Consider the following 15000-nt stretch of genomic DNA (forward strand, 5'->3'; position numbering starts at 1 on the left):
TCCTCGAACATATAACACTTCATAACACTCCTTAAGTAATAATGCCAGTCAGGATTTCTGCTTTAGACTAGCTGGTGCATCAGATGGAAACTCATTTAACAATAATAAGTAATATCTTGACTTCTGTTTTGATGCAGTTAACAGGTATTTAAGTGAGCTGTAGCAAGATGGCCCATCACTCGAACTGGGAATTAAAGGGTTTATGAGTCACTGGCTTTTAATTAGTTATTATTCTTTAGAGGACTATGCTGGCACTTATTAAATATTGATTATTAGTGTAACTATGTATAAAGTATTCCTTTCCAGCATATCAGCTGCAGGATTATATCTCTCATAACCATCATGTATATAAATAAGTAAATCTAAATATATATAAGTCATTTTTAACAAAGAAACTACAAGAAGAAAAATCATCTTGGCACCATTTCACTCCATAATTCTAACTGTCTAACAAAAATTCTGGTTAAACATTAATAAAGAAAAATAACCATAACCAACATTGTGCTACCCCCACTTCATACTAAATCTCCCTGTTCACTAAACTACCCCAAAATTATATAATACTTTTAAAAATCTTTTAATCATAATACTGCCATGAAATCAGTTACAATCACTCCTATGGTATGTCTAATAACACTGATAATATGAACCTACATGCCGGAACAGAAAAATACAATGTAAAATCAGACCCATCCACACATAAGATCAACAGTATGTGTGAAATACATGAGTTAGGGAATGTCTATGGTAGTTACCGGTAATTCGACAAACCAATACCGTCTACTCAGTTAATCAGTATATAAATGCATTACAAAACTGCCATCACAGGATATTGTCAATGTTTAATGAGCAGTACCACAACCTGGTACATCTCTGGCTTTTAATTTTAAAGGATGATGATAAATAAAGTTAACTTAATAAAAATCAGGCCAGAAATTTCCTAAAATCAGAATGACTAAAGATAACAGCAGTTACAAAATCTAAAAATAAAGAAAATAGATATTGAAACAAAAAGTTCTCACAGTTAATACTTTAGCTTAAAAAAATATGGCAGTCCACACTTCCATAAAAGCTTCTTACAGAGAAATATTCTGTGAACAAAGCAGCTCTTCCACCTGACTGGGTATTCTATCTCAGCCAACATTCTCATGTCTAATGTTCCAAACTTCAACTTTATAAAAATTCTGAGAAAAACATTATCAAAAACAGCAACGAACCAAATATGAGAAAAGGGTAAACATTTGGATCTTTAAGAGACATGTTCACATTCCCTTCATATCATTATATATAAGGAATAGTTGTCATAATGATGTAAAATTACAGAAGATCTAAAGGATTATTCATGCAGTCATTCAAATAATTGTATACTATCATTATATAAAACTTGAGATTGCTGTGACTTACAAGACTGGACAGCTGGGAAACATATGTAAGGATAATATAAGGCTATATTCTGAATAATATAACATCTCAACACCAATTTTTCAGTTACAACTGAAAATTTCATGCTACATCTTGGTTACTGTAACAAGTATGGTTATCATAACCAAGCTAAAAAACATTATTTGAAGGTTTCCATTCCATTCTTCAAGAGGATAATAGGTCACTAACAACATTTATAAAATACTATCCCAAAGTCATTTAAGCCATACAGAAGCTATGTGAACATTTAACCATATGCTACAGACATATCATTACAAAACCATACTCATTTATATTGCGATAAGTTTTTCCATATTGAATATGAAATTGCACTTTGAAGTTAGTTGATAAAAGTTCCCCTGCATTTTCCCCCTTCATTTTTTGCCAACAACATTTCCTTATCTTCAAAGCAATGTTTATTAAACAATTCTGGCACAATTGTCAGTATCTAATATTCCTCACTTCCCACAAGATTCTAGATTACATAGGGGTCTGTATATTACCGGTGTCAGGACTTAAAATGTACAACAGAAGCTACTTATTGTGAAGAGAGACATAATCAAGGCTATTTAATCTTCTGACTTCCAAAAAATGGAGACAGCAGCATTAAATTAAATGCAAATATGCATCCTCTGATGTAACCCTTTGAGCTTTATTCTTTCATTTTTCTTCTTGCATTAAATTAAACTAAAAAAATAAACTCCTCTATATAGGATATTCACTAATAAATTTTGTTGAATCACACTATGAGAAAGAAGGTTGAATAATGCCAAATGAGAATATCAAATGACATAAAACCAACTTTGCACCTCAATAACAATAAAGTTTCTTCTCTATGATCTATAAAGACCAAAGTCATAAAAGGAACCCAACCTAATAAATTATTCAAGACATTAACCAAACAACAGTGAGCTTATTTTCAAAGCACCCGAATACATTTGATAACCAGTACAGATATTCTAGGACTTTGCCTTCTTCACTATCCTTGGACCCCCAATGTCTGCTGGAAGACCGTTCTTGAGTTATGGTGTCCATGAGAATGCTGGAAAATGTTCACCTGAAAAAGAAAAAAGAAAAAGCAAATATGAACATTAGGTTATTTGCAAAAGATGGTACATAACAATACAGTGCATTTATGTTATGTTATTAATTTTTTTTTTTTTTAATAACACAGTTTGAGATGATGCTGATAATAATAATAATAATAATAATAATAATAATAATAATATTTTAAAAATATATAATAATAATTTCTGTTTTTGTTGTTACTGTTGTTTAATTAAGAAGAAAAATAAATAATCACATTCCAAGCAAGACCTTTTTAATTACCTAATTCATGGAAACATATAATTATCTCACTATACATTCTTTGTGTTTCTCCTTTCCTACATGATAAAAACTATACTGAAATTTCTCTGACAAACTCTCGTCAAACAAAAGCTATCATTGCACTTGTCATGCATCATCACTATTTTATGCTTTCTCTGGAAGAATTAGCATCCTATAACAGCTCAGGCATTAATCAATGAAGCTTGTGGAGAAATATATTCCATTAATAACGGAGTACAAATATACACACATTTTTGACTCTCAAGAAATGTTTTGACATGACAGTACTCAAACAGTTATAATTTCCTCTCAATACCTGAACCACGAAACACACACTTGATCTTAATAGCTATACACACTAATATCATTATCAAAAGAAGAAAATAAATATATGAATAAATAATAATAATAATAATAATAATAATAATAATAATAATAATAAATAAAATAATGTGCAAAAGCATAAACACCATTCAGCATAACAGGTAAAAGAATTCAGTTTTATGAAGCGATATTGGGTTATTAAGGTGCACCCAAATTCTATATTTGTTTTTTCTGCGAATTCATTAGTGAATGAGAAGCCAAGCTGTAAGGGATAAAGCTGAATATCTAAAATAGAAACACAAAGCAAATATTAATAGAATACAGGACCAATTCTAAGGAAAATCATGGACCAACTGAGAAAAATGAAAGTACAAAGACCTGTACACAAAATACATTTTATTTTTTGTGTCATCAATCTTTTTTATACCTGTGAGAAAAGAGCAACTGCAAATTTTCACTTTAAAATAAATATCAACAGCATGATAAATCACAATATTACAAATTGAGTGGAGAATTGTCAAAAAATATAATACATGTTATTGTATTACTTTTTAACTTAAACCAATAATTAAATTCAAAGCCATCTGCACCTATTGCAATAATTTTCGGAAACATTCTCAATCATCCAAGTGATATCAAAAGAGTGGATAATTCGCAGATGTAATACATTACCACATGAATCTGACTTTTGAAATGACTATAAAATCTCTCTTGAAAAAAGACAAGTTCATAAAATATCCTAACAGGTAACAGACATGGTTCCCCATTAACTTTTTGCATAACTGATTATCCCTAACTCATTGGATCCAGATAATGTGGAAGTCTTGCTATGAGAAAACATCTGCTCAATAAAGTCTATAAAAGCATAATAAATGACAATATTGGAAATGGCAAAACTTCAAAAAAAAAAAGCATCTGTAGAAAAAGAGCTATTAGCATTGCAAAGAGGGGTCAAGGAGTCTTAATACCATGCACAAGTGTTCATGCGGGCCGAGCTTAAAAAACATCCTGGAGGGTCGCTGTTCAAGTAAGCCTAAAGCACAGATTTTGGTCCGCATAAGAGATCCGAGGCAACCATATCCAGCAAGTTAAAAATTACCAACTGTATAAATGCAATTGAAATAAATCTATTGATTCATTTTCTTCAAATATGTGAGAAACGGAGCCAAAAAAATTCAGACATGACTAGAAAGCTTTTTTAACTGTTTATATAGCATTGAAATATTTATAAACTGATATTTACCAAAGAGAAATATAGCTAATCTTAGGTTCTGCATCAAAATTTGTCAAAAGAAAGAAAGAAAAAAATATTTGCTAACTATAACTCCGCAGGTGTTACACTATTTGTTCTATTCCTAGCTTGGGTGGAAATTCTGCCATGGAGAGAACTGAAAATATAAGTTGGAGGTTTATCTGCACAACATGCAAAATATCCTCTATGTCTAATAGGTGCATGAATGCTTGAAAAAATCATAATGCCCTAATTGAGTTTTGGTTAACAATGCCTAGTGAAGCTGCATGACAATTCATAGTTGTATATTATTGCATCCATTGTATATCACTACACAACTTAAAATAAAACTACCAATTAACATTTGCAGTATAGAGTGACATTAGTAAGCTAGAGCATTTAATCTCAAGAATTAAAGGGGAAAATGTAATTCCTGGATATTAAACCCTCACAGAGAGATCCAATGATATTATTCTTTGGTTACTGCAGTGCATTTAAAAGGCTCAACAGGAAATAAGTTGCCAGAAGACATAAACAAGTACTCAAGTAGAATGTGCCATCATGCTAGGTGGTAAGCTGAGGTCAGGATGTTACCTAATGTCAGATGATAAGCATGTACAGAAGCACAGCTATCTATTGCACACTCCAAATTACCCCAGTTCCTTTAAACTGGACATAGATTCATATTGCAGACTTTCAAATTATAGTACAGGTACATATGCAAACAAGATCGAATAATTACATTTTCTTTCTTTCATACAATATCTCACATGTGGTCAGAAAACAAGATTTCACGGACTGGACTGATAATCAAATAAGGAAACAAATGCACACACACATCTCTCACAGTCATTAGGAATATATGATAATTCAGTCTTTCTTTATCATTACTGACTATTCTCTTGTTCAGATAAATATTATTAAAATTTGTATTTATCCAAAAGATGCCTGTCCACAAGGGGTTAACTTTCAGTGTTGTTATAATTTCACCATGCTGTTGTCTTCCTTAGTTCTAATGCATTTAAGCTGCCCCTTCATCTCATATGCTTAAGAATTTTAATTTCCAATATCATATAGCCTATCTACTTCTTCATAGGAACAGCTAATGGTAACACTACTTTGTCTTACCCTTTAACTGATCATTTTTTGGCATTCATTTACATCTTCAATCTGTAAAACAGCCAACCATGATACCATTACGTGACCTATCACATACACCCTCAAGACTCCAAGGCAATCTAAAAAATCCTATAGTAATCTGAAAATTTTGCTTTATGTAACTCTAGTACTAGTTGCCATAAGCAATCCCTATTTATATCGATGGAGGAATCTTAAATGAGTTACAGTGTATATTTGTGTTCAGAAACAGAAGTAGACGAGTAACAAATGTATATATTCTGTGGGAAACTACCTGTATCCAGTAATTTAAGTTATGCTCCATAATCATAAAACTCATTGCTTGTTAAAATGATATAAAGCAAACCTTGATTAATGAAAAGCTATAAATCTTATCTGCAAGAAATAAACTTATGCAGGAGCTCTGCCTTACATAATTCCTTTGAATCCATATAGAGATGGGAGTAATATCATGATGGTCCTATGTAATGCCATCACTTGATTTGTAATGATATTGGTAATGCCATTATATTTTTTTCAAGACGAACTAATTTGGTTACACTGTTCCCTTTTTATAAGCAATTTTTTTTATATTTGTTACCTATTACTTTACAAATTGCTAAACTTGGAAAGATATATATACTGGCATGTGTTGTTTGTCTCACAGCTGACTTCTTTGAGTATGATAAATGTAACCCCTGTACAAGATGTGTAACCCTATCCAATCCCAAAGATCAAGAAAGGCATCAGAAAATTTGAATATTGAACAAGTCTCCAGTTATTTGTCATCATTTATCTTATTTGCTGAAAATTTTCCACTGTGTCAACATCTAAGGTTATTAGCTGTATTTACAAAATATTGTGATTGGGAGTGGGGGGGGAGCACCTAAGTAAGGAAGTTTCATAGTTCGTAAGGCAATATTTGTGGATTCCCAGAATGGTCAATGATTAAAATAAATAAATGTGCCAGACATCAAAGATTATGCATCATTATGATAAAATATTGGAGCAAAGGTAAATAAATAAATGAATAAATGAATAAATGAATAAATGAATAAATGAATAAATGAATAAATAAATGAATAAATAAATGAATAAATAAATGAATAAATAAATGAATAAATAAATAAAATAAATAAATAAATAAAATATAAAAATAAATAAAAAAGATTTAAAAAGTTAACAATTTGGATAAGTGGACAGAAGGGGACGAAGAAAAGACCAAGCAAAATTAGTTGAGGCGAGGGCTGAGGTCGACGGCACGGGTGATCCCCTACGTTGGGCCCCAGTCTCAGTCTCCTAAGCTCCCCTATAGCAACCGGCAGCATGAGATTGGAGGAAGGGGGGGGGGGGTATTTGTCCTTGGGCATGTCAAGCCAAGTGGATGCATTTTGCTTCCCCTCTTGCTGGAGCTTAACAACCCAGTGCCTTCAAGTACAGTAAGGGAAAGAACTTTCTCTGCTGGGAATTATATCCTACAACCTAAGTAAGAAGGCCTTTCAGATTTTATTTTGAATTAGCCTTTCTTCTATACAGCAATGTCCTTTTACAAGAAATTCAACAATAGGTTCGTTGATTGTTTTCCGATACCATTAAGAGACGAGTAATCTTGAATCCTTGAAGTAGTTCTTTTTTCTTTACTAATAAATAACTTATCCTTGAATTGCAGATTTTTTTGTGTGTGTGCATATACGAACTGCCGTAAAACCACATGTAAACTTTCTTTCTTTTCGAGTTCAAACGGAAATATATACTGAGGAGGGTTAAGATGGAAGGTCACTTAGTGTACCCAATCCAGTATCTGCCAGATTGATATAATTAGTATAGAAATTCCAGTTTACCATAATGATGCTTGCTTGCTTGCTTACTTGGTTACTTGGTGTAACTTTTAGCAAGATCCCTATTCATGGCTCATGCTAAGGTATCCTAGACCATCATTATGCTATAAAAAATCTTGGAAAATGTCAAAGCCCCCCATATATGACTAGAAATAAAAATTATGGGAACTTTTTATCCCCACTTTACATAAGCTGCTTATTTTTTCCTTTCAAAGCATTGAGGGTTTAGGTCAAGTTTGGAAGGGTAAAGAACTGTTTCATTAGATTCTCAAAATCTCAAGCCTTTTTAGTAGGAAAAAACATACACAAGCTAGATTTACTGAATGTAGTTCCAAAATCCTCCTGGATTTCATCTTCAGGTCTAAAGGGTATAGTTCTACCTTACACCTATATTCTGCACAGAGCAAATTTATATTTATTGAAAATTTTCTGCCGCATCAACATCTGGCGAAGCCCCCTGGTAAGAAGTTTTTTGGCTCATGAGTGATGTTTGTGGATTTCCAGAAAAGTCACTGGTCAAAACAAGCAAATGTGCCAGACATGAAAGATCACACAGCATTATGACAAAGTGTTGTGGTGAAAAGGGTAAAATGAGTTAACGATTATGATAGGTGGACAGAAGAAGGGATGAAGATGAGAAGGAAAAGAAAAAGAGAAGAAATTACCATGCAAAATTAGTTAGGGCGAGGGCTGACGTCCGAGGCAGGGTGATCCCCTACACTGGGCCTCAGCCTCCACCTCGTTAACCCCCCCCCCCCCCCCCAACGGCAACAACAAGCAAGGGATTAGGAAGGCACACAGAACAAATGTATGTGTATGGGTGCCATCCAGCACTTGGGCCCAACCTCATCTTGGCATGTAGAGATGACGACTGTCATCGCTGATTCAATAAAACACCAGATGAAAAAAAAAGGATTGAGGAAAGATCCAAAAGATCTTTTAGCCTTTACTGTTAAGTCCATGAACAGCATCTGATATGTTGTCTTGAATTTTTCTTTGTTTTTTGTATAATATTCCAAATGCATACTGACATACAGACCCATATAAAAGGTTCTTATTGTCGGTTATTCATATATGGTAGGAAAATCAAAACTGTAACTCTGAAAATCTGTAGCTACTTCTTGTACAAAATGTTAATGCAACTAAAGATCTGGATATCTGCCTGTAGGTAAAATGACGTAGCTTTCCTCATTTCTTTCATTAAAATGATTTAAAGTCAAATAGAACAGAATTCTTATTCTCATTAAAAAATCTGAATACTATAAAGCAGCATGCAATGCATTGCATTGTAGATTATTTGTGTTCCAAGTAAGGTAGATAAATATTCAGGAATATTATTCTTAACCTCAGTCAAAAAACAATATATATATATATATATAATTCCTTGGCTTAAACAAACAAAGCAATCTTAAGCATTCCTGTAGTTATACTACTTCATATTCCCTAATAGGTGTGATATAATAGTAAAGCATACAAAGTCAAGCTAAGGTATTAAAGAAAGCAATGGCATTACAACAGCTTCTTTTATAACATGTGTACAAAAAAGGGATGCATCCATTATTTTTACCTTTCGAGCAAAAAAGTTCAATCTAAGGCAATAAAACTCAACAAAAAATCATCACTAGCATCTATCCTTTTATTTTCATATACTAAGAAAAAAAAATCAAGGTAAAAATGCATGTCGTCCTGTAGCTCTCTAAAAATTGCTCTGAACTGCAATCTGATGTTATGCAAAAATATCCCTTAAGTGTTGTAATGTCTTTTGTGTGTGGTACTGGCTCAGTCAGGCAGGAGCATGGGAGTCCAGGTTTGTGGGGAAGGATAACGTCAGGTTCCATCTCCACCTGATGTTCAGTGCAATGTCGGGAGAACGAATGCTGCTATTTACAATCCTCATTTCAACTTCATTTTAGCAAAAGTAGTTTTATAGCATATACAGCATCACCATTCATCATTCTTAGAGGAAACCTAATATATGGAAATCAAATTAAAAAATTCTTCAAGCTACGGTTTCCCAACGGAATATTCAAATAGGAAAATGAAATCATAAACAGGCAACCAGTCTCTCCTTTCTTTCTTCTCAATTTTTATTTTTGTCCATCACACTACCTGAATTATTCAGTCTTATTATCTCTCCTATCAAAATCCACCCTCTCTGGCACAAAGCACCACATTTCCACTATATCAACTTTTTGACTGCCTTCGTGTTATCATAACAACAACAATATAAAACAAAAACTATATAAAATCAATAATGAAAATCAGCACCTATAATACAACAATACAACTTTTCCTCTGCATTTTCCATTCGAGATATTGCAAAGCCAATTAAAAATGGCTAAAGCCCTTGTTTCGAGCTACTCAAAACTACAGAATAGCTAACCTATTTAGTTACCTAAACACTAAACACTAAGGACATATAATTCTTACATAAAACTTTTCAAACAAACAAAAACAATATATATAAAATTCAACTGCTTTCTTTACTGAGACTTTAACACTGATTCATACTCAAACAATCATTAAAATGACAGCTAATGAATTCAATGAATATAGCAAAACAAAATCATGCCTAGCGTGTCGATGTAGCGAGATAAATTGCAGCGACGAAACTCATCCGTCCTTAACCCACGATGCTCCTAGAAAACTGTAAATCTCTATGGTGCTTACAGCCTACATATCACCACTAGGAAACTTCGAGCTCTTCATCACTCACAGCATGCCCGTCCTCGAGCTACTCGATGTTCCAAGCTAATAACAAACCCTTTCAAAGATTTCAGTTCAACAAGCATGCACTACAACAGCTCAGAAGATCATGCTATCAAGAAGAAAATGCCTTCAAGCCAAATAAAGACAGGTAATAATACTGTGTGATATGTTAAAGACAAAAATGACAAGGATGAAAAATGGGGCTTTATGATCTCTTTACATGCTGGTATTATTTATGAAATGGTAATGAATGAAAATGAAGCAGTAAAAATATGTAGGTGATGATTCTAAAAAAATAATAATAATTGGTCCCAAAATATTCCTTGAATCATAAATTCCTAAAAAAAAAAAAAAAAAAAAAAAAAATAAAAATAATAATAATTTACTTGTGATTTTTTCTCACCCAATTCCAGTTACCCATTCCTTCACATACAACTTTTCCTTTTTCCAACAAAATATTAAGCAAATGAGGTGAAATCTGGAAAGAATGTCATGATAAATATTAAAAGGAAACTACAAAGAATAAATCTGATATAGCCTGATGGCAAAATACAGGTATTAAAAAACAGTGAGCACCATTAGGCTTACTGGCTGATATAAGGTATTTAGAGCCAATGGATGACTAAACTCTTAATTTCCACCAAAGCTACCCTGGGCAACTGAGATACCCAAGATGAGCTAAGATCACCAAAGTAAAACAAGACATGTTAATGCATTCTAAAATATAATACATATTTGCTTGATGGGGGTATCTACTGTATGTTTTTGTGATAAAAACTTCTGTCTAAAATATCATGTGTGTACAGCACATACAGACTGTGTTTCTCAGTACCTCTAGACCCAAATGGCCCAGCCTGGGTCAAATAATCCATGGACTTCCCTGTATGTAAGCACCACCCCCCATGAAGCACAAGCCCAAAGTACTATAAACTATTAGCCCATATCAGAAACAGGACATGTGGGCTATACAATGACTAAGAAAATTGGTCTAGATCAGGCAAAGATTTACTATAAAATTCTATCCTTGCCGTAGTCACTAGTAATGACTTACTGATTAGGTTACTTTATTGAGATCACTGTTATAATTACTGTTGCATTGCATACTGCCATGCCTTTACAGTACAGTACACCAAGTCATAGCTAAGTGCAAGTGTACAATTAGTCTGCAGTAAAAATAACTAAATTTGTTGTTGTTTTTTCAGTAGGAAAAATAGTAACATTACTGAGCTGGACAAATCATTTGATATTGAACTTTTAGCACAGCAGTATTAAAACCACAATCTATTAAAACTACTATCCTTTTCCCTACAGAAAAATTGCTTCAACACAGAACCATCTATGTTAGTCATGTTATAGGAAAGTGAAAGATCTGATTAACTAAAAAGAAAATGCCCTTGAGAAAATAATAGCATGGAGCAAAAGAAGAGGTGCTATTATACGAAAAGATTTCTTGAAACCTGCCTCTGTACAGAAGCACAAGAAATCAGTGATAATCATTTATTTGGTATCAAAAGAGACGCTACTGCACAAGACAGCCGAAGTCAAATAAGATATGCCATATCTTCAAAAATCAGATCAAGACATGTCACATCCAGGAAAAGAATAGAATCATGACCTTCCACATATGAATAGATATTGATGTCTCATCATTCCTTGTTTCGCCCAAGATGATTTCCTTTACACTGAAGATTCTTTGCTAAGGACCCAGAGCACGAAAAAGATGGCGCAAGTGCAAAGTCCGTAACAAAGAATCGTCACAATAAAATCTTCAGGGACAATTTGCTGGATATATGTGATCAAAGACATGATGGTTAGTCTTGTATACTTGTAAGCAGTTGCTACTACTCTACCTGTGTATGATGGTAAGTACTATGTAGATTACTGTAAAGAGTTCCCAAAAAGTACATAAACATTTTAGTAGCCAAACTCCACATGATTTATGCTGAAATATCAGATGTGACCAAGAAACACATGAAACTGTACTGACAATATGTGGCAATAAGAAACTAAAGATGACGTGGCATTCAACAGCAAAACTTGATGATGAAAATTATGACATCTGAAGTACCAAGCATACTAGTTCCCTTTGTACAGGATGTTGCCTATGTGACGGTCATATATTAATCCATTAACTTTAGAATTAGTTTTGCAAAGCAAAGTATTTTCTGTATGTTATTATATATCACCTGGAGGATGTGCACTGTGATGTTTAATCTGTCCAGTTGGAAACAAATTTATCATAATAACTAAATAACTTTTAAGATAAATCTGTATGAGAAACCCATGACCATATACAAAAAAGGATCAGAAATAACCATACAGTTTTATGAATTTGTATCAGAGTCTGACATATTTCTGGTAACTGTTTTAGTGTTTTTTCCTTGGAACATAGTCTTATACGCAAAAAAAATCATCTCTGAGTACTGAGAAAGGAGAAACGTCTATTCTTCTTTTACAGAAACTATCTTGAATACCTATAATTGCCCTGACAAGCTTTGAAGGCAATTAAGCTTAAAGTCATCTACTGGTCTTAGGTATTGCATGTTAACTTTAAAACCATAGATACATATACAATTAAAATTGGAGAAGATTTATGTAGGAGAGGACCACTAGAGTAACCCTACTTTTAATCATACAAATGAGCCATCTTTTCTACAAACGGTGAAGTCAGCAAGGCATACGTAAGTCATCCATATGCCCGTATGAACCTTCCAAATACTAAACACCTGTGCTCTTACAGGTCATTAGTATTCACAGAAAAACATGCATGTGCATTACTAAAAACTCTACAAAACTTTCAAGCAAACAAACCAAACACTTTCAAGCATGCAGAACTATATAAATACAACAACCACAACTACCAATAATATAAAAAGTCACAATATGAGATTTACAGTGTAAATAAATATAATCTGAATATCATGTAGATTAATCAAATGAGAGCATCGTCGTCAAAGAAAGAAAAATAGATTTTTAAAGGCACAATAGGATTACTGTCATCAGCAAAAACACCACTAATCTATAGATCCCCACCAGAAGCTCTCAGAAGAGCATTGCGGGCAAATCTCTTTCCGACTGTTTCTGTGTGGAAGCCCAGTTTGATCAAGGCAGAGTGATCCAACATTTTACGTCCATCAAAGATGAATGCCGGTCGCTTCATTGAGTTTAGCATCTTCTTGTAGTCAAAATTCTGGAAGGTAAGAAATCATCCATTAGAATTTAAGCACATAATTTTTACATACATTAAAAAGGTCAGCCACCTGTGCATACATCAAAACATACACGCACAGGCATGCATGCACGCACACACAAATGCACATATGCACACATGCATGCACACACGCACACACACAAAGATAACTGTATTTACTTTTTACCTTGTATGCCATTCTATTCATTATGAAAATAAAGGCCTAAATATAGATCTTCATTAAAAAAATGGTATGTTCAATTTGGTTAAGCTACTCATAGTTACAGAAGTTGCCAGACATGACAACAAAAAGTGACACTAGCAGGCATTAACGCAGTGATATTCAGAAGATTATACAAGAATATTAATCCTCCCCCCTTCTTAAAGATGTCTTCAGCTGCATTTATATACTGAGATGCCAATAGTCTACAATAATCAGTATGATCTAGATTTTGCAAGTTTCTTAATTTCAAATAGTTTTTTAGGAATATCTATGTATGTACAAATTGTGGGAGAGAGAGAAGGAGACAGGGAAACTAGCCATAACTCCTTTTTTATATGGAATTTTGCATGGAGTCTTCATCACTTTCCAGTCATTGGTGTTGCCATCTCATATGATTTCCTTCTATTTCATAATGAGTATTTGTTAGACATATCCCTTAACAAAGGCTACTAGGCTACACAGAACGACTGGACAGAGAGATTTAATAAACTGCAGTTCCAAAAGAGGGCATTACACTAGGAGGCTGATTCTCGACAGTTTAGTCATGGCTCCTGCTTACAATTAACAAAAAAAGTTGTATACTGACTAGTGTCACTAAGTCACATTTGGCTCTGTGTTTTCATCACATCAATGAACAGGACTGCCAGATATATGGATATCATATGAGTCACTGATATAAGTAATTAGAGAAAAACCTTTTTTTTTTTCACTTGTTTATATTGAATTGTCATATCTAATAAAATCATAATGAATCTACAATATAATATTTAAAGAGCCTTAGATGTCCATTGATAATGGTTATCTAAAATATAAACTATCATGTACTTTTAATTACTTATACTGTATCATTATATGAAATGAAACTATGATAAAATGTACAAGAGACTTAAACATCCCCTGCTAATAGTTCTCTAAAATATACCCTCACGTGCCCTCCTGGAGAAAAACTCATTTTTAATTGCATACATCATATTATGTAATTAAATAAAATCATAACAAATTTATAATCTAATGATCAAGGGCACTTAAATACCCTCTTGTGTGTCCCAGTCATTGCTGAGTCCACAAAACACGAAACATGTCAACAAGTCAATAGATTCGAGCCAAGAACCAACACATTAGTGTAATACCCTCATAAAAGATCTAACAATAAATCTAATAACCTGCACAATGCTTTGCATATTGGCTTCATGCATACATCGTAACACTTGCATTCAACCAAACAACTCTTTAAGTAGATCATCTGGCAGGATTTTAAAAGAACACATATATTTCCAGAGACTGAAATATATGCACTTTCAACAAACCTTAAATTCATCCCAATCAGTAAGAACAACAATAGCATGGGCATCTTTAGCAGCTTCATATGGGTCAGAGTAGGTACTGAAGAGCTTCTGTATACGTTCTGGGTCATCTGTTACAGTTGAGCTTGTTAAGTCATGTTCAATTTGTTTTGGATCAACCTAAAAAGAAAAAAAATGTACAGATATATATCATAGAAGTATATAAATAGAGTATATATATATACATTCACATTTATATATATAGATGTACACAAAGGAGTGCACATGGGCCAGAATTTATTGATGGATGTACACTTAAATACACACTTTCACAT

General features: G+C 33.2%; 1 protein-coding gene across 1 annotated transcript in view; it reads right to left on the minus strand.

The window, feature by feature from the left end:
• LOC125034962 (UDP-glucose 6-dehydrogenase-like) overlaps positions 1–15000 on the minus strand; it is a 20619-nt gene that overhangs the window by 514 nt on the left and 5105 nt on the right. Inside the window, exons 7-9 of the mRNA XM_047627008.1 lie at positions 14690–14845; positions 13003–13159; positions 1–2479 (exon numbers count right to left, since the gene is read on the minus strand). The exon at positions 1–2479 is cut by the window's left edge and continues 514 nt beyond it. Of these exons, the coding sequence (XP_047482964.1) occupies positions 2445–2479; positions 13003–13159; positions 14690–14845 (348 nt within the window). The 3' untranslated portion in view covers positions 1–2444. The remainder of the gene's footprint in view (positions 2480–13002; positions 13160–14689; positions 14846–15000) is intronic.

Source organism: Penaeus chinensis, chromosome 19 (assembly GCF_019202785.1).
Source record: "Penaeus chinensis breed Huanghai No. 1 chromosome 19, ASM1920278v2, whole genome shotgun sequence".
NCBI lineage: Eukaryota > Metazoa > Arthropoda > Malacostraca > Decapoda > Penaeidae > Penaeus > Penaeus chinensis.